Source organism: Rhinatrema bivittatum, chromosome 2, assembly GCF_901001135.1.
Source record: "Rhinatrema bivittatum chromosome 2, aRhiBiv1.1, whole genome shotgun sequence".
Classification (NCBI taxonomy): domain Eukaryota; kingdom Metazoa; phylum Chordata; class Amphibia; order Gymnophiona; family Rhinatrematidae; genus Rhinatrema; species Rhinatrema bivittatum.
The window spans coordinates 718,375,977-718,397,237 of record NC_042616.1 but is presented as its reverse complement, the minus strand read 5'-3'; the positions used below and the strand labels follow the sequence as shown (position 1 = coordinate 718,397,237).

The following is a 21,261-nucleotide window of genomic DNA, read 5'->3' as shown; positions in this document are numbered from 1 at the left end:
GCTGAGCCCACTAAGCACAAAGACGTCCTGTAGAGGGCAGTAAGGCATGCACAGAAGTGTGCGAAAACGCCGCTGCGGCCTATCATGCAGCACAGGCAAAAAGCCTAACTGCAGGGCCTAGCCCACTAGTGCCGCTCAACCCGCCAGGCTGCCCAGTTCTCCTAACTCCCACATTAGCGGAAACCAACGTCAGAACAGCGTGCCGAGCACAGAGTCCGGAGGAAATCCTGTAAACCTTTCTATACTGTCCTATCTTGCAAACTTTTTTTTAATTTTTTAAACTTACCCGAGCTCAGCTCTTACTGGTTGAATACAGAGACGGTCTCCGGCTGCGGGGTGAGAGGGCATGTGCCATCTCTGCTGTGCTTGGCCTCCTGCACGTACTACCTTTAAACTGTACAATCACCTAAGTCCACGCCGGGACCAAGACACATATCTAAAGGACCACGGAAATCACTTCAGGAATTCTCAACTGGAGGAAGGACCATTTGGTCTCACTGCAGGAGAGAGGGGCTTTTCTATGTTAAATTCTCCTTCCAAAATCTGAAGCAATACCTGTAGGGAGATGCACATCCACCATCTGCTGGAGACGGAGAATACTGGCAAGCTGGTGTCACTGCAGGAGTATATATACTATGACGTCAGCTTGCTCAGTCTCCATCTGCTGGCAGGGGAGCATAAACCACTGGAGTCCTGAGTCCATCTGTATATACGCTAGGAAATATCAGCTTTGGATATATGACAAAATACCATAGTAAAGTAAAACAGTTAAAATAATTGCGTCAGTTTACTGACTATCACAATAGCTTTTAGGTTGGTCCAATAGCATGCATCATAACCTGCAAAGAAACCTGTTTTCGCTAATACCAATATGGCTTTTAAAACTCTGCACTACTTGGATCAGAGAAGGCAGTATAATTTAATTTGCAGCACACAGACATCTAGCATTTGAGGTACTATGAGATGATGGTTTAAAATAAAGACACAAAGTTTATAGGAATACAACAGCTTTCTATGAAACAACCGTTTGCTTTTAAAATGGGGATACTGAAGAAAGTAAGTACAAAAAGCAAAGCAATTTTTTCATGAAATTCCACAGGAAAGCTGTTTCAGGTTTTTCCTGGATTCCTACCTGCTAGCCATGTTCCATTCTAAGGCTGGATTTTGGGAGTTTCTTTCATTTTCCGTCAGTACCCCTCCTTTACTACTTTCCTTCTCTGGTTTCAGCTGGTCCCACTGGGCAGTACCTATGTTGATTGACTGCAGGTCTATTTGGTATTGCCTGTCTTCAACCTCAGACCCAGGGTCTCGAAGTATTCCCAAGTTTAAAGCTCTCCTGTGATAATTGAAAAAAATAAAAATAAAGTAAATCTAACAACACACTCCCAATGATCTTTCTATAAAAAATCATATAATACATTGTTTATTAAAAGTCAAACATGGCAGTTTATGAAATAATGTGCAAGGATTCAGTATACAAAGCATTTTTCCTATAGGTATACAGCTGAAGAAGAGGTCTGTGAGGTCTCAAAAGCATTTGTACTACAACATCTTTTTTGATGGCCCTTTATAAGAGTTCAGTTTTCTCCAGGATCAATATAATTGTTAAAAATGTGTAATCTAACCCAGAGTTTCAAGCTTTAGCCAATCAGTACATAATAACAAACAATAATAATTTATATAGCACTTTTTATCCAAAAAAGGAATACAAATGTATTTTACAACTAAATATGTATGAAACGTTTGCAGCCACCTTTGGGATAGATAACCTGGCAGCATTCTTTTGGCATGGGATTTTCATCAAATTTCCCAAAGGACATACAGGAGAAAGAGCAATTATGTTACTAATCACGACGAGCAAGTAGATAAAACCATCTACACAGGGTCATCCAGCATATCAGTCCCAGAAAGGAGACCCAAATACATGTTCCAAGATTTCTATGGACTAGAAGTTCACTGTTCTAAACCAGTGTTTCCCAATCAGTGTGCAATGGCGCCCTGGTGTGCCATGGAAAAATCACCACTGCCTGATGCTCAGATCCAGATTGGCTCCTGGGCTCTACTCTTAGTGCTCGCAGCCAGAAGACACACCAAATGTGGCTTTTAAACATTCTGAGAATGTGTGTAATCATGCATAACTTTTCTTCCTAGCTACAGTATGAACCCTGGGTTGTGGTAACTAATGGGTACATAGGGAAAGGTTATTTACTATTTCAAAGAACACTAGGACTAAGGGGACACTCCAAGAAACATGCAACCAACTTGACAGGAATACTTCATAGGAAGTATTTTTTCACTCAGCGCACAATCAAGCTATGGAGTCTGTTGCCAGCGGACATGGTTAAGGCAACTAACATAGTGGGGTTCAAAAAAGGACTGGACAAGTTCCTGAAGGAAAAGTCCATAGACAGTTATTAGCCAGGTAGACCAGGGAAAGGTCTTAATATCATAAATAAAGAATCACGGAACAGACAATACCTTGTGCACAATTATTCCTGTGACATGGAGTTTTGGTAGTAAACCTATTCACGTAATTAAAGGAAATGTCAGGACTGTTTAGGGAATACAAATGACAAGTTCTTCAATATCCATTTCTATTTCACATTTTTCAACAAATTCAGCAAAGGAAATAAGCTGTAACCAACCTTGGAAGGCTTTTATACATCAACATTTTCATAATGGCATTTTCATAATGACATTTCTTTAAAATTGTATTTACTTTGACTTCAGTAAATCCTTGAACCATGAAGCACAGTGCTGTATTAGCGCTTTATTAAAAATCTATAGACTGCAAAGCAACATGCGTTCTGCTGGCCAATCTATACTAGACATCCCTTCAGTGCATTTTGGCAGGCTTGCTGAGTCGTGAGAAAGATTATTTGCAGTGGCAGGCCATACTTTTATGAAATAATTTGCCTGATTCGTTATGTAAACAGTTATGTTTAAGACCTTTAAGAAATATTTAAAAACTTAAGTGTTTTACTCAGCTTGCCTCATTACAGGATGCTTTTTTCTTTTGGCTGCTCAGTGCTATAGATTAATATTTTGTGTGTATTATATTATTTTACATGAATTTTTATATTGTTTTACATGAATTTTATCAGTGTGGCTTTTTGACTTCTCTTTTTATTTTTTGTTTTTTTATATTATATGTTATATTTTGTGTGTTATATTTATTGATGTTTTAGAATTGTAGATAAAGCAATATAAAAGTGTTTTAATAAAAAATATATAAAACCCATGGCTCTCTAAACATTTTAATAAGTCATAGGTTGGCTACAATTAACATTAGTAAAATTAATACTTTTATATATGGGTCTCAATGTAAAACGTCTGGAACATCTATATGGAATCACAACCATTTGTAACAAGGCTGGCTCATAGGTGGCCCTCTGTGCTTGGACCTGCTCTAGCCTCCGCCTTCAAGGCCACATGATGTAGCAAAACCAGCTCTATAAAGCCCTTCCTCACAGGTTCCTCCCTGCCTCAGCATGGAGTCTCTTCTTTCCCTTTGGCAACTTGTCAAATTTATTCTTTGCCTGGAATCCTTGTTCTTGTACCTTATCTATGTATATTAGGGATGTGAATCGTGTGCCCGATCGTCTTAACGATCGAAATCGTCAGGCAGGAGAAGAAAATAGTGTTTGGCACGATTTTTTAGTTAAAAAATTGGTTTTTCCGATTAGTGCGCACTAACGGGAGTTAGTGCGCGCTAACAGGAAGTTAGCGTGCACTAACCATTGTTAGAGCGCACTAACCATTGTTAGTGCGCACCAGCAGAAAATGATACAATTTGACACTTTTCAGGTCAGTTAAGGTCAGTTTAGGAATGAATATGTATTCCTATTGGCTGCCCTCTTATTTATTCATGTTACCAAGGTTCCCACTGACAATATATGGGGGATGGGAAATGGAAACAGTTGGTAGCTTGACAAAAAAAGTAATGTGATCAGTCAATGTGACTAGAACTTGTGCCCTATCCCTGATACCGGGAGTGTTGTGATCTTCCTGCATGCAGTGCCGTATCCCTGATACTGGGAGTGTTGTGATCTTCCTGCACGCAGTGCCCTATCCCTGATACCAGGGGTGTTGTGATCTTCCTGCACTCAGTGCCATATCTCTGATACCGGGAGTGTTGTGATCTTCCTGCACACAGTGCCCTATCCCTAATACCGGGAGTGTTGTGATCTTCCTGCACACAGTGCCCTAACCCTGATACCGGGAGTGTTGTGATCTTCCTGCACTCAGTGCCATATCCCTGATACTGGGAGTGTTGTGATCTTCCTGCACACAGTGCCCTATCCCTGATACCAGGGGTGTTGTGATCTTCCTGCACTCAGTGCCATATCCCTGATACTGGGAGTGTTGTGATCTTCCTGCATGCAGTGCCCTAACCCTGATACCAGGGGTGTTGTGATCTTCCTGCACACAGTGCCCTAACCCTGATACCGGGAGTGTTGTGATCTTCCTGCACGCAGTGCCATATCCCTGCTCAGTGCAGGAAGATCACAACACCCCCGGTATCAGGGATAGGGCACTGTGTGCAGGAAGATCACAACACTCCCGGTATCAGGGTTAGGGCACTGTGTGCAGGAAGATCACAACACCCCTGGTATCAGGGTTAGGGCACTGCGTGCAGGAAGATCACAACACTCCCGGTATCAGGGTTAGGGAACTGTGTGGAGGAAGATCACAACACTCCCGGTATCAGGGATAGGCACAAGTTCTAGTCACATTGACTGATCACATTACTTTTTTTGTCAAGCTACCAACCGTTTCCATTTCCCATCCTCCCAACCATCACCTCAGTGGGAACCTTGGTAACATCAATAAATTAGAGGGCAGCCAGCCAATAGGAATACATATTAATTCCTAACTGACCTGAAAAGTGTCAATTTTTATCATTTTCTGTTAGTGCGCACTAACTCCCGGTTAGTGCGCACTAACCCGATTAACGATTTTTTAATGATAAATCGTTAGAATTCCTATTGTATCGTTTTCTTTAACGATTTAAGACGATTTTAAAATTATCAGACGATAATTTTAATCGTTGAAAAACGATTCACATCCCTAATGTATATACCTTGCCTTGTTCTTGTTCTGTTTAGGCATCCTGGTGGCCTTCCTTGCCTTGTTGTTGCTCTTTTTAGGCCTCCCAGTGGCCTTTCTTGTCAGTGTTTTTCCAGCTTACCCTCATCCTGTGTTTGGGCCCCCAAGTGGCCTTCCTGTCTGTGTGTTCCTTGCCTCTGTGTTCCCTTGTCCTGTGTTAGGCTCTTGAGTGGCCTTTCTCACCAGTGTGTTTCTAGCTTGCCCTTATCCTGGGTTGGGCCTTCCAATGGCCTTCCTTGCCCCCGTGTTCTTAGCTGTGCCCCTGTCCTGTCTTAGCCTACCAGTGGCCCCTTGTCCGTGAGCTTCCCTTACGCCATCTGCTGTTGTTCCTGCATTTTCTAGTCCTTATTTATCTGTGGACCTATGCTCTCCTGTGCTTACGTGTCCATCCCTGTCTTGTCGACGCACACCCAGTTTGTGTTCAGTATAGCCAGGGCACCCTCTTGTCGCTTGCATCTCACTGCCTACCAGTCCCAGTGTTTTGTCCCTGACTCCGTGCACTGCCCTCCATATGTCCAGTCAGCCACCAGCATCGGAGGGCTTAACCCGGAGGGAAGATGGTTGGTCAAGCAGAAGACCTCATACCTGATCTGCCTGCTCCTGACCCCTGCATTACCCTGCCTTAGGGGTATTATTAAATTGGCCAGTGTGTCCATGGCACCATTGAAGAAGGATCTAGAAACAAGTCCCCCACATGATAGACAAACAGCATTTAAAAACTAAAGCCCAACTCTAGCAGCTCCCTCCCCTGTCAATTTTTGCTAGTGATTCCCTGAATGCCACTCCCCACTGCCAGGGGTCTTCAAACACCAGTGTCTGCTCCACTTTCCTCTGTCTAAGTGCAGAGCTTTATTAAAGGAGGGTCTCTGCTGTGGGGACCTAAAAGACGGCTGTTAACAGAACAACAATTTGGCTTACAGTTCCTGCAGAGACTACTCCCTTTTCTCTTGCACGGGCTTCCTGCTCAAACAGGAAATTCATACTAAAGGAGGGGAAGACCACCCTGGGTACTGTATATGTATGCATGTGGAGGCAAAAATGAGGATTGCAAGTGGTATAATTTGTAGCAGTCTAGATTGGCAATAAACCTAATTCTGCCCTGGAGGCATCATAAATATGCCCTTGAGTATTGCATGAAAAAAAGAAAAGAATGATCGATCTCACATTTTCTATGCATGATAAATCTTTAACAGTGGTAAACATTTAATAGTGAAATATTGTTGTTGAATTAAAAAGTAATACATTGAGTTGGTGTCTCACTAGAGATTGCAGCCAGGCAGTCACACTGTGTATAAGTGAAGCTGACTTATATAACTCCTTTAACAGCTCATTTTGCTTCTTCCCTGAATTAAGTGATTTTGTTTTCCTTAGTGACCTTTGCCACTGCTACTGTTTACTCTCTCTGTCCCTAAGGCCCTTCCAGGAAAAAGAAAACTGCTCAGCCTTAGCTCTTCTGCTGAAAGCTAGGTGGGGGAAGGTGGGGAGCAGGGAGCTTGAGATATTCATGTTGATAACTCCTAAGAGCCTCAAACCCCCAGGGAATGACCAGACAAAAAAAAAGCCATAGGGCTCAGATCACTTAAAAAAAAAAAAAAAAAAAATTCCCCTAAGAAAAAAAAGTACTACAGTAAACTTGAAACAAATCAGAAAAAAACCATTTATTTACATGGGAAAATGTATTTTAAAAATTATAAATTAATATTCACCTCTACTTGTTTTCTAATTTCAGAACTTTCTAAATTGTACTGCACATACATTTCCTATATCATCTTGTAAAGGAGGTTATATCATGACCCCCTTAAAGACCAAGATCAGATGTTTATCCTAACATAATAATGACGGCAGAAAAAGACCAAATGGTTCATCCAGTCTGTCCAGCAAGCTTCTTATGGTAGTAACTGCCGCTCCGAGCAGATTACCCCCATGTTTCTATTAAGGGTGGTAACTGCTGCTCCATATCGGTTACCGCAAAGCCTTATGTTAAGGGTAGTAATACTAAAAATCAAAAGCAAGCAACTGTCAAACCCATATTAAAATTACTGCTAGCAACATTTTTATAGGGTGAGTAGCCTTCGAGATAATTCATACAATGCTGCTGCTTGAATGTGCTTTTGCTTTTAGACTTGGCCAGAGAAGCTCTCCTGCACTTTTTCCCTAATATCTATGTATCGGTAGTCTGGTCCATATTAAGGCAAAGTCCAGAAGGAAATCCTGGTCCCCGGGTATTTCCTTGAATAGAGGACTAAGAGAGCAGGCCCAGAATGGAATAGGCCCTGAGGTGGAAGGCAGATATCCTGGCGAGACTGTAAATGTTGGAAGTCTTGATTTATGCTACTGAAGTAAGCAGCATAAATCAAGATTTCTGCTCAACTGCATATAAAGCGTTTTCTGAGGAGAAAGGCTGGAGTCTAGACTGTTCTGTCCTCTAATCCCTTCTACAGCTTAAGACCACTCACATGGCATCACATATGGTGGCAGGAAACTCATGCTAAAGGAAAAAAAAGGGAACTCCTTTTTGGGGGGAGGGGCCTCGCTGCAGTGGCAGCTGGGAGTTAAGTACAACAGGCTAAGGGAGCTAGCCCTGCCTGTACAGATAGGAAAGCCTAATGAGACAGAGCCGGACAAGCTAAGGGGTAAATTTTAAGAGCTCGGCACGTGCCAAAGCCCGGATATATGCGCGTCTCTCGGACTGGTGCGCAAAATGCGGATTTTGAAAAATGAGTGAATACGCATACAAAAATATTTTGGGAAAAAAGGAGCGAGGGATAGGCGTTCCCAGATTTTAGCATTAAAGCAGCATGGAATTATTTACGCACACAAGTGTGTGCCAGGATCCCTATCCACATATCTTTACTTCTGCTATGGATGGCATGTAACTAGTATAATAAAAAAAAACAAACCATGAGGCTAGTTAGCGAGGATTGAAGGGTTGGGGCTAAAAGGGAGGCTGGGTTAATTAGGGGTTGAGAAAGTCCTATCTTTTACATGGGCGAACTGGGAGCGGACTGGGGAAATTTGTAATTGCGTTGACACACGTAAGTAATAATATCCCACAATTTATGTGGTGGGGGGTCGGCATTTGTGTGCATACTGCCTATTTTATACCATATGAACATATACGCGCATATGTTATAAAATGGCCGCATTCATTTGCGCAAGCCGACATACGCGCCTATATAAATGCCTGCACGGCTGTTTGAAAATTACTGTTAAAGAGGTTTTTTTTTTGCGGGGGGTGATAAAAGAGAACATTTTCTTTTTCTTATCCCCATAACTTTAGTGAAGCAGTGGTACTTCTGGAAAAATATTCAAGCCAGCATGGAGCAATTACTCTAGGCCCTCACAGTTACAATTGGTTATACAGACCTACTATGCCCAACTGCAGGTGCTACAAGAATAGTTTACATAATTAGCATAAGCTGTACAAGTTGCTAATGTATGACCTACCCCACTATTTCCAACGTATTTAAGATGGCTCCAAGCAAGGATCCAGATTGCTTTTTAGTCAATTTTAAGCGCACTGCCTGGCTGTCAGAATGGCCAGAGTCTATGTAGATTACATCCCTTGGGAATCTACTGAAAAGCAGCAGCCAGGCTGCCTTTCAAACTGCAAACCTTGATGGAAGGGCTAGCTTGCACAATTTAAAGCTGCTATTCTTGAGAGAGCTAAGTGTACACCAGAAGTGTGCCAGCAACAGTTTCGGTGGGGCATCCTTCAACCTGGGGAGAGTCCACAAAGCTTTTACTAATAATTAAAAGTAGGCTGGAAATGGCTACAGCTTGAGGAGACGACAGAAACATAGAAACATAGAAGTGACGGCAGAAGAAGACCAAACAGCCCATCCAGTCTGCCCAGCAAGCTTTCACAGTTATTTGTTTTCATACTTAACTGTTACTCTGACCGCTGAGGTCAGGGCCCTTATTTGTAACTTTTTGGTTCCAATTCCCTTCCACCCCCACCATCGATGCAGACAGCAGTGCTGGAGCTGCATTCTAAGTGATGTATCTAGCTAATTGTTTTGGGGTAGTAACCGCCGTAATAAGCAAGCTACTCCCACGCTTGTTTACCCTGCCTGTGCAATTCAGTCCTTGTTGGTTGTCTGAATATAAATCCTCTTTACTTCATTCCCCCCTGCCGTTGAAGCAGTGAGCTGTGCTGGATATGTATTCCAAGTGAAGTATCAGGCTTAATTTATTCAGGGTAGTAACCGCCATAACAAGCAAGCTACACCCATGCTTATTTGTTTACCCAGACTATGTAATTCATTCCTTGTTGGTTGTTGTCTGAATATAAATAATCTTTTCTTCATTCTCCCTGCCGTTGAAGCAGAGAGCTATGCTCGATATGCATTGAAAGTGAAGTATCAGGCTTATTTGGTTTAGGGTAGTAACTGCTGTAACAAGCAAGCTACTCCCCTGCTTTTTTGTGGATGCAAATCCTTTTTTCCACATTTCCTCTTGCCGTTGAAGCATAGAGCAATGTTGGAGTCACATTAACTGTGTGTATGTTTATTGAATAAGGATATTAATCTCCAGGTAGTAGCCGTCATTCCCGCAAGCAAGCCACCCCCCGTGCCTCTTCTCTTCATTCACATACTCTAGACTTTATGAATCCACAGTGTTTATCCCACGCCCTTTTAAAATCCTTCACAGTTTTGGTCTTATTCACTTCCTCCAGAAGGGCGTTCCAGGCATTCAACACCCTCTCCATGAAGAAATACTTCCTGACATTGGTTCTGAGTCTTCCTCCCTGGAGTTTTAAATTGTGACCCCTGATTCTGCTGATTTTTTTGCAACGGAAAAGGTTTGTTGTTGTCTTTGGATCATTAAAACCTTTCAAGTATCTGAAAGTTTGAATCATATCACCCCTGCTCCTCCTTTCCTCCAGGTGTACATATTTAGATTCTTCAATCTCACCTCATAAGTCATTCAATGAAGACCCTCCACCTTTTTGGTCGCCCTTCTCTGGTCCACCTCCATCCTGCCTCTGTCCCTTTGGAGATACGGTCTCCAGAACTGAACACAGTACTCCAGGTGAGGCCTCACCAAGGACCTGTATAAGGGGATTATCACTTCCCTTTTCTTACTCGATATTCCTCTCTCTATGCAGCCCAGCATTCTTCTGTCTTTAGCTTTCGCCTTGTCACATTGTTTTGCCGACTTTAGTTCATTAGAGACTATCACCCCAAGGTCTCTCTCCTGCTCCATACATATCAGCCCTTCTCCCCCCATCTAATACAGTTCTTTCGGATTTCCACACCCCATATGCATGATTCTGCACTTCTTGGCATTGAATCTCAGCTGCCATATCTTTCACCACTCTTCCAGCTTCCTTAAATCCCGTCTCATTCTCTCTACTCCTTCCGGCATGTCCACTCTGTTGCAGATCTTAGTGTCAGCCGCAAAAAGACAAACCTTACTTTCTATCCCGTCTGCAATGTCGCTCACAAAGATATTGAACAGGATCGGTCCCAACACCGATCCCTGCGGCACTCAACTTAACACCGCTCTCTTTTCAGAGTAAGTTCCATTTACTATCACACATTGTTTTCTGTCGGTCAACCAGTTTGCAATCCAGGCCACCACCTCGGCACTCACTCCTAAGCTTCTCATTTTATTCACCAGTCTCTTGTGCGGGACCGTATCAAAAGCCTTGCTGAAATCCAAGTAGATTGAGCGCTCTTCCTTGATCCAATTCATTGGTTACACAGTCAAAAAAGTCAATCAGATTTGTCTGACAGGATCTTTCCCTGGTGAATCCATGCTGCCTCTGGTCCAGCAATTCTTCCGACTGTAGATAGTTCACTATTCTTTCTTCAACAGTGACTCCATTACTTTCCCCCACCACCAAGGTGAGGCAGACCGGTCTGTAGTTACCAGCCTCTTCTCTGTTCTCACTCTTGTGAAGCGGGACCACCACCGCTCTTCTCCAATCACTCGGCACCACTCCCGTTTCTAAGGATCTATTGAACTGGTCACACAGCGGACCCGCCAGCACATCTCTGAGCTCCCTCAGTATCCTGGGATGAACCTCATTAGGCCCCATGGCTTTGTCCACTTTCAGTTTCCCCAGCTCTTCCCATACATTCTCTACTGTAAATTGAGTTACATCTACTCCATTCTCCTCCAGTTTCTTGTTAACTAGCGATGGTCCTTCTCCAGGGTCCTCTTTAGTGAACACCGAACTGAAGTATTTGTTTAATATTTCTGCCATTTCTTCGTCTCTCTCCACACATTGATCCTTTTCATCTTTCAATTTCACTATACCACTTTGGACTTTTCTCCTTTCACTGATGTATCTGAAAAATGTTTTGTCACCTCTCTTTACCAATCCTTTCTTCTGCTTGACTTTTTGCTGTCTTGATTACTTTGTCTCCCTCAGTTCTACCAAATATTCTTCCTTGTGCTCCTCCCTTTGGGATCTTTTATATTTCTTTAACGCTGTTCTTTTAGCCTTTAGTTTGTCAGTCACCTCCTTTGAGAACCAGATAGGTTTCATTTTTCCTTTGCTTTCTTTACTTTTCTAACATATAGATTAGTTGCCTTGGTAATTGCTCCTTTTAGTTTGGTCCACTGTTGTTCTATATCTCTCTTGTTCTCCCAGCCTACTAGTTCTTCCTCCAGGTACTTCCCCATTTCATCAAAGACTGTGTTTTTGATCTGCAAAACTTGGGTCTTTGTGCTTCTTTTTCTGTATCCTTTTTGTGATATTAACCTAAACCATATGATGATCACTGATTATCACATCAGAGACATTATCTCCATTAGTGAGCACTAAATTGAGTATAGCCCCCTCTCTTGTGGGTTCCATTACCATTTATTTGAACAAAGCTCCTTGCAGGGCATCCATCTATTGTTAGATTCTGCAGATGGGATTCTCCAGTCTACATCCGGCAAATTAAAGTCTCCAATGATCACCACTTCTCCCTTCTTTCCCATCTTTTGGATGTCTTCAACCAGATCTCTGTCCAGCTCTTCCTTTTGGTTTGGAGGCCTGTAAACCACTCCAATAAAAATGGATGCCCCATCTTTTTTTAGGTTGGCCCATAAAGCTTCTTCATTGTCCCATCTTCCTTGCAGCTCAGATGCTTGGATATTGTTTCTGACATAAAGAGCCATTCCTCCCCCTTTCCTATCCTCTCTGTCCTTCCTTAACCCTTAACAAGTTATAGCCCGGTATTGCCGTATCCCAATCATGTGATTCCGTGAACCATGTCTCTGTGATAGCAACAACGTCCAAGTCTGCCTCCTCCATTAGGGCTTGCAGATCTGGGATTTTATTGCCCAAACTACAAGCATTTGTGCACATAGCTTTCCAGCTTTCATCATTCAGGTTACTGTTGTTCCTGGACTCCTTTTGTGACTTTATTTGAGTTTTGTTATCCACTTCACCCTTTCCCTTTGCAAGATTAGTGCCTCTGATGTCAGATTCATCCAGCACAATGAGCTTTTTCCTTTGGTTACTGATCTGGAATTTCTGTATGTAGCTGAATTGATATTACTTGAATAGTCTGTAGATAGCTTAGACCCACCTATGAGACAGTGGGTATATGACAGCACTCGAAGATTACCATAAAGGCAGCCTTAGAAGCAGCTGACACTTTTCATCAGGGACTCTTGGTTCCAGAATGGCCCCAGGACACCTGAAATTCCATCACCAGGGAGTGCCAAATACTGTAATCTGAAAGTAAGACACCAGTCACGGGATCCAGGTCCGCTGATCTGTTTCAGCTGTGGAGAGTGAGAGCACTTTGCTCATGATGGTCCTCAAGCAAGCAGTGACACTAGAGATGTCACTGGAAAGATACCATATATTTACAAATTTATGAACAGTCCTCAGTTGGGTTTCTCCATCTTTGATAATCCAAACTCTCATTGGGTGGGAGCTAGTTAAGAATGTACAATGAGAAGGGTGTGATCCTTGCCTGTATACATGGTGACCAGCAACAACAGCCAATCAGTCAGGTCCAAATGACGATCCTAGCTGGGTAGGCTAGCATAGAAGTGGGAGTACTTGCCAGGCTCCCATATCCCATTGTTCTGGGATGTGATTATCCAGAGTTTTAGACTCTCTGGGTCCATCTTACAACAAGCTCGACCAGTTCAGACTATAATGAGGCATCTCTCCCAGAAGCCTTCTTGTTAGAGCAACCAAACGTATATGTCAGGGAACTTAAGGTGTTCAGACTACGACGACAATGCCAGAGAAGAAAACTTCCAGGATTTGGAGACTGCTATGGATAGAGTTCCACCTGGGATAGAGTAGGTTCTCCAGACACTCCATATTCCTCTAGCTCCGCTAAAAGGAGATGGCGAAAATAACCTGAATAGTTTTAGGGGTACTCAAGAGGAAGATTATTCAGCTAGGTTTGCCCAGGAACAAAGGGTAACAGGAATTCAATCCATGGGGAGGGACATAATCAGCTCCCCCTCCCCCTTATTCATAATGAAGAAAGAGGTAAAGCATCAAGCAGCAAAGGGAAATCCAGAAGACTATTCCCATTCAAGGAGGGTAGTGTGGCATTTTTGGTTAGCTTTTGAAGTAGGAGGACCTGTTTTTGTTCTGTCTCCAGTTTGGACCGTACAGATTGAGACACCTGGAGAAAGAGACACCAGTGCACCCCTTGCCTAGAAGGATTTGCCAAAGTGTTTTTGGAGCAGTTAAGTGTTTGTGAAGTAATTTTTGGAGTTTTTCTCTCTTTATGTGAATTCCTGATCCTGGTTGGAGGAGGGAAAGGGAACTGCCTCAGGAGGACAGGGCTAGAGAAGACCTGTTGTGCCCATCTCATAACCCATGGAGAAACAATGGTGTTTCAATAACAACAGAGACTTTGGTTGCTTAAGGTATGAGAGGGGTTTGTGTTTTTTTAGTGATTTGGAATGAAGTCTGTAGCCACCTTTCCTGCCCAAAAGTGAGGGAAAAGAGAAGATATGACTTTTTCTGGGCCAACTAAGCAGTTTGGAGCAGAGATCAAGACTAAGAAGTGTTGTAGCACCTGAAGACCCCCAGTGTAGTCTTTGCCATGGGATACAGAACAAGAACTGATATCTTGTTGGCCATTTGGAGTTCATTGGGACCTCAAGTACTGTTTGGGGAAGGGATCCCACTACACCTAGGATGCCCCTTCAGCCATCTGGGACACTTTCCTTTCCAAGCCCTGAGGACCCAGTGCTGAGGGATACCTAAACGGAGAAAAAGAGAAGAAAAGCTTGAAGAAATTCACCATTTTGGGATATAAATATAACTGGGAACATTTTTATTGGTGCAAATTGATCAAGTTGAACTAATCAGAGTAAAGTTTTAATTTGAAACACCCAACCAGAGCATCCTGCCTGTTCCCTTCAGTGAATCTACACTTAAGGATCATCAAGAACATACAGAAAAGAGTTTCACCCATACACATTGGGCCTTGAAGGTCATCCTCCCCCTTAATTAGAAAATATTCCACTCCCTGGGGTGAAAAGGCTGGTGACTGTAAATTTGGAATTGGCCCCAGGACTGAGTGTGGTCCCTTTCCATTTCAGTCAATACCCTGAATTGGGATTACATATGCAATATATATTTACATCAACAATAGATATACGCTTAGCCTTTCTAAAGCATATTGTAACCTGCATGGTGCACACTGGGAAAGTGAATATTGTAATTAAGAATAAACAACTGATAATCAAGAATCGTTGGAGGGCATGAGTTAACAAATTTTCAAGTATAGTTTATACTGAATCTTTATTATGTTAGCTAGAAAAGAAGGAACATCCCCCAGTGATATAATTAGATGTGCAGGTTAAACTTCTCCATTCCCCAGGAGTCAGCTTATCCCACTATCTAGACTATCTCATAATTACAGTTGTTCAACTTTAGTTCTCTGACAGAATTTCTAGCAGATTTTATTGTTTTTTTTTGTGCTGGAAAAATGACGTGGTTTAAAATGTGAATTGAAGTATAACTTGGCTCTATTGATCTTATAAACTTTGTATCCTCTTGAGAGAGTTTGCATCAAGACAAACCTTGGCTCATTTAAGGAAAAAAAAATTTCCAATTGCTTGGAGCATTTTTCCATTCTGCTTTGCACTGCTTTACTGAATCAAACTTATGTTGGGTCAACCCAAGAACTGCTTCTAAATAATCCAGCTCTGTAACATGAGGCAGCACAAAGAGGAAGGAGACTGTCATATATATTCACAGAATAAATCAGGGAAGAAAGAGATACTATTCTAATGTAGCCAGAACTTTCAGCCAAGGACTGATTACTAGGTTAGCACAGTAACCTAGTGAGGATATGAAAACTAAAGACCCAGATTCAAATTCCATCTTTACCATATACTGTAGCCTAATTATTATTTTTTATTTATTCTATTACTATTTCCAAACTATTTTAAATATAACATTTAAAATAAGGCAAAAGGTGTGACAAATCATGATACGGCCTAGGTTCTACACAGTTTTGAATTGTGCAAACAGTTATGCACAGGAGTCAATCCCTGTGGAACAGAACTAAATATCCTTCAAGCTGGCCTGAATACGTTTTTAAGGGTTGAAGACAAAAAAAGCCACAACCTGAATACCTCTAGACAATCATGAATATAGCTCAGAAAATTTACAAACTACAGAGTTCTGACTCCAAATACATACAACTGAAGCTAACCCCATGTTCAAGTTTGAGGGCTTTGGACCAGAGACCTTGTAACATGCAATATATCTTGTATGGTGGTGAGTACATAGACAAGGCATTATGAATGATTATATACAAATATCAGTGTTTTATTTTTCTTCACATACATTTGTGCAAACTTACTTGTTAAAAATAAAAATTGTCTGCATATTTTAACTGCATTGCCATCCTGTATTCAGAGTTCCGCTAACATTACATATGGCACAAAGAGCCAGAATTAAAAAATAAAGTAGAGGCAGAACAAATAATAAAAGTGCATGAAACCAGCATGTCACAGTCTCCATGCATACATTTTTAAATAGTGCATCTTTTACTCAGTGATTTAATTTCCAGTAACTTCTGGATTGGAAAATTTTCCACAAAAAAAAAAAATATACAAATACAATTCGTGAAAAATATGTTTTGCCTGCTCCATAAATTTAACTTTTGGGGCAGACATCCGGCAATGCTTTTTTACTTAAGCTTCATTAACATTATTTTCTGTAGAATATTTTCCCTTCCAGAAGTTTCAAGAATTTAAAACCTTGGGCAAAAAAATATGTTAATTCAAAACTGGGCAACCAAATTAGTTTGTAGACTTTTTGTACATTTTTGTCTTCATTTTGACCTATAAATAAATAAATATCCTTAAATCTGCCAAATGAGTTTCATGTGTTATATTAATAGAATTTGGTGTTTCACATCCATAGATTTTTTAAATTTTTTTGTAATATATATATATATTCCAGTAATTCTATAACTAATTTTATCTTGAATGTGTAGTCATCCACAAAGCACAAACAGATGAAAAAGTGAAATCAAATGAATAAAAACAGCCCTACTGAATTAACACAGCAACGCGTAGGTCATGCTGTCTTCTAACTGAGGAGATCTTCTCAGGCAAGAAACCTGGAGTACAAAAAAACATATTCCCAAGATGCATTTCTTTTAGGGAGTGTCACATTACAGTTGTTATTGCTAACAACTGGTACAGGGAGGTCCTGTTCATTTTAGAAGAATTAGAATCAGGGCCAAATGAAATTCATCAGTGTGGAATTTTGGTTGATTTCATGATAGTTTATCCTTTCTATGAAACCAAAGTTTTTCAAATTCCATAACACATAACTAAGAAACCAAGGAAAAAACAGGTCTGAATTTACAAGTTTGTAGGAGTAATGAAGAGGCATCAGACAGCTTTCATGGCAGGCAGGAAGAGAGAAGGCAAACAGGGTTTGTCCTCAGAGCCTCTTCCTTTTATTGTACATTCATACAAAGGCAGATGATGTGTCATTACATGATTGGCTACTTTCCCATAGCAACAGAAGAGTCATTACACCATTGGCTTTGGCTCAGGGGGTGTGCACGGATCATATCATTGGCTGCTGAAATCTATACCTCCTGACTTTGTCCTGCCTCTGACTAAGGAACACCCAGCCCCTCTTTCAGGCTATCAGGATTAATTATAGGCCAGAGAAATACATGAAGTCAGGTATACTCTCCTTGGCAGAGACTTAAGCACAAGTGATGCTTTTATTCAGGCAAATGTCAGGGAGAAGGGAAGTTAGTGTTTAACCCTGATGAAATGGCTTGCTGGCAAGCGCATATTTCCCACACAAGTTAAAGGTTTAGCCTATCACTGGAGCCTATGAATTAAGAAGTGCACAAAAACTGACCATGCTGATTTCAGCATTTTCTTCTTTTTTTTGTACACAAAGGCAGTATAATGGGTTTTAGTATCTCAGTTCCCACTGCATACAGTTCAAAGTTTGACATGTGGCTAAACATTGCCATAAAAACTCTGGAAGTTAAGTTGGTGATGAGGTAAAACACAATCCTCCTGCCATCGGGCACTGGGGTAGCTGTGTTGGATCGAGGGGGAGCCTGGGTATAAGGCCAAGTGGAGAGTCTGGATATATCAGGCCCCTAAATAAGGGGTTCAGATACATTAGCTGGAGGGTGGAGAATGGTTATAATCATCTATGTCAAGCAAGCCATGCCAGGTAGGAAATCTGTGAGTTTACTAGAGGCTTGGACCAGAAGATTTATTTCACTCAGCAGGAAGATGCAACAACATACATAGAAACATACATAGAAACATAGAAGTGACGGCAGAAGAAGACCAACGGCCCATCCAGTCTGCCCAGCAAGCCACGCAGTTTATCCATTTTTCTTTTTCCCCCTTTCTTCTCCCTCCCACCCGTCTCTATTGGCTTCCAGCACCCTCCGGCCCCAATTCCCTTCCACCCCTCCACCAATGCAGAGAGCAGCGCCATCCTAGTGAACATCCAGCTCAATCAGGGGTAGCAACCGCCGCAACCAGCAGGCCACACCCCTGCCCCTTACCCGCCCCTGTTTTGTTTGCTTGTTTGTTTTTTTTTTATTTTTTTGAGATGGCAGCCCTCCATCCTTCTGCTCCGTGAAAGTGGAACACCAACCACTGGCCACTGGCATCCCGCTCCGTGAATGCCTCTGTGGCTACTGCCGCTCCATGCAGTGTTTTGCTGCCTGAAGGTGGAACACCAACTACTGGCCACTGGCATCCCGCTCCGTGAATGCCTCAGTGGCTACTGCCGCTCCGTGCAGTGTTTGCTGCCTCCTCTCTATTTATGCCCACTAGACTGGCATTGCAAGCTTAGTACATAACATGGTGATGGCTACTGAGGTCATTACCATGCTGTATAGCAATTTACCATAAATGGGCATACGTTTTTGGTGGGCCTGTTAATGTTTTCTTCTTCTTACTGCCAAACAGGATCCAGTGCAGAGATTTTCTTCCTATTTTAACAGATGCCCCTGACCCTCCTCTATTCCTAATCTGATCATTACAGCAATGGTCCAGAGGCTGGGAACCATGATTCAAAGTCTCCTTCAGGAACCCAGTATCATAGGCTCAATATCAGTCTACCAGGTGACACACATATTGATGGCCCTTTCCCTTTCCAGGGGTTGTGAATGCAGCCTTCTAAGGAGCCCCAGCCGACTAGGATGCGAAGACCTAATCAGGAAATCAAAGCAGGCATCCTCTACATTGCAGTGCTGCCACTGAGATACTAACATGCTAATCTTTAACACACCTGTATGGGAGCTAAAAAAAAAGCCCATTGGCTGGGCCCTATGGTAGGGCCTTAGAAAAATTCTGTTCCATTAACTCTGTGCAGGAAAATGTATGTGTTTAGTGCATAGACCCTATCAAGAATTATCTTATAAAACACTCTGTATATTAATAGCATTGTATAGTTAATGAATGTCATCATTACTTGAACCAATAAAGAAATTCAAATATATTGTTGTATTTTTGATATATATGCCAAATAATTATATCCTCTTCCTGTCTCCACATACAGGTTAAGCTTTATGACAATTGCCAAACTGTGATATATTCAGTACATTCTGACAGTGTAACACTATGGGGCGGATTTTAAAAGAGTTACGCCCCATAGGCTTGGCAATGCGCGCAAGCCCCGGGACGCGCGTATGTCCCAGGGCTTGAAAAAATGGGCGGGGGATGGGCGGGGGTGGGACCGAGGCTTCCGGCACAGCGGTCGTGCCGGTGCGCACAACCTACACCTGCCCAGAGGCAGGCGTAAATAAACAAAGGTGGGGGAAGGGATTTAGATAGGGCTGGGGGGCGGGTTAGATAGGAAATGGGAGGGGAGAGGTGGGGGGCGGGGGCGGAAGGAAAGTTCCCTCCGAGCTCTCATAAAATTTCGGAGCGGCCTCGGAGGGAACGGGGATAGCCATCGGGGCTCCCCTAGGGCTCGGCGCGCGCAAAGTGCACAAGTGTGCAACCCCTTGTGCGTGCTGACCCCGGATTTTATAAGCTGCGCTCGCATGTTATAAAACCGGGCGCAGATTTGTGCGCGCCAGATTGTGTGCACAAATCTACGCCTGTGCGTAGATTACAAAATCTGGTCCTATGGTTTTCATATTACAGATAGGAATATGTGACAAGAAATACAGGTCGTTGTCAGAATGTATAGTACACACCTGTTCTTTATAGCAAACAACAAAATGGGATGCAGAAAATTAGTATCATGATACCAGAGGAATGAGTCATTGGGCTACACTAGAACATCTAATGGCTTGCCTCTATTAATACATTTAAAGGTGAATTATGAAAGCATTATGTATGTAAAAATTAGCATATACACGCAAAAATACCCTCTACTCTTGTATTCTGTATTTTATAATAGTCCAAAATATGTGCATATGTTCGCTGTCGTGCACACATATACACATGTAAATCAGTGGTGGTCTACGGGTGTTTTTGGCTGAGGCCAACAGATATGTGTACAAGTTGCTATTTAACATTCATAGTAACATAGTAATGTCAGCAGAAAAAGATCAAATGGTCCATCCAGTCTGCCCAGCAAGTTTCCAACCTGCTCCATCCAGGTTACCTCCAAGCCTTATGTTAAGGGTGGTAATATTAACATTCAAAACCAAGCATGTCAAACTCATAATAAAATTACTGCTAGCAACATTTTTACAGGATGAGCAGCCTACTTGATAATTCAGACAGTGCTACTTGAATGTGCTTTGCTTTAGGACTTGGCCGTAGAAGCAGTCCTGCACTTTTACCCTAATATCTGCGTATCAGTACCCTGGACTGTAAAAGTCGGGGCCAAGCATTGGCTGTCTGAATCTAATTCTCCTTTTTTCTCCCCCACAGTCAAAGCGGAGTGCAAAGCTGCAGTTGTGTCAGAATCATGAAGGATAATTGATTAAGGGTAGTAATCCCCATGCCTTCAGTAAGTGACAGTAGCTGTGCTCCATGCAGGTTACTCTAATGCACCCTAATCTTCATTTCCACCTCTAGCCTTTAAAAGGCACTTGTGCATGTATTTTTACACCTGCTAATTATATGGCACATGTGATATTAAATATGTTTATTGTATAGTACTGACTGGGTGGGAGGTCTGGGTGAACTGGGTGGAGCTCAAGCTGAAAAACCAGGAGGGTCTCCATGAGATGCAGAAGGACTGAGCGATCTGGAGGACTAATTGGTAAAACTGGTAATTCCATCAATGCGCGCTTGTTATAAAATACAACTTAAGCTAGTAAGCCCTATTTTACTTTCACTCCTAACATATATATGCACATATATTTTTTAACTAGGTGGGTAAAGTACACACGTCCAATGTATTGATAAATGTGATTTCAATGCATTGGAATCATTCGCATGTAAGCTTAAACGTGTGCATATGTTGAGGGGTAGAGAATCACATACTTTATAAAACATACGTATATGAAATGCGCATTATCAAATACTACAGTACATCTATATGTGGCCACATATATGTGTACACACCACCGTGCACAGTAGTTTGAATGTTACCCTATTAGTTAGGGCTATTTTTAAAATTTTTTAGCTCAGGTGAGTTTTTAGTTACAGGCACTTGGACTATTTTTGTAATTATTGGAACCTCACTGTCGGGATGCCCTAATTCTAATGCATCATTAGTATCCTTTGAAGATACCTCTCTCCGAACCATGCGCT

General features: G+C 42.1%; 1 protein-coding gene across 1 annotated transcript in view; it reads right to left on the bottom strand.

Moving 5' to 3' along the window:
• The window catches only part of VPS13B (vacuolar protein sorting 13 homolog B), a 2,198,633-nt gene that overhangs the window by 795,748 nt on the left and 1,381,624 nt on the right, over window positions 1-21,261 (bottom strand). The window contains 1 exon segment of the mRNA XM_029587199.1: window positions 1,133-1,336. Within this exon segment, the coding sequence (XP_029443059.1) occupies window positions 1,133-1,336 (204 nt within the window).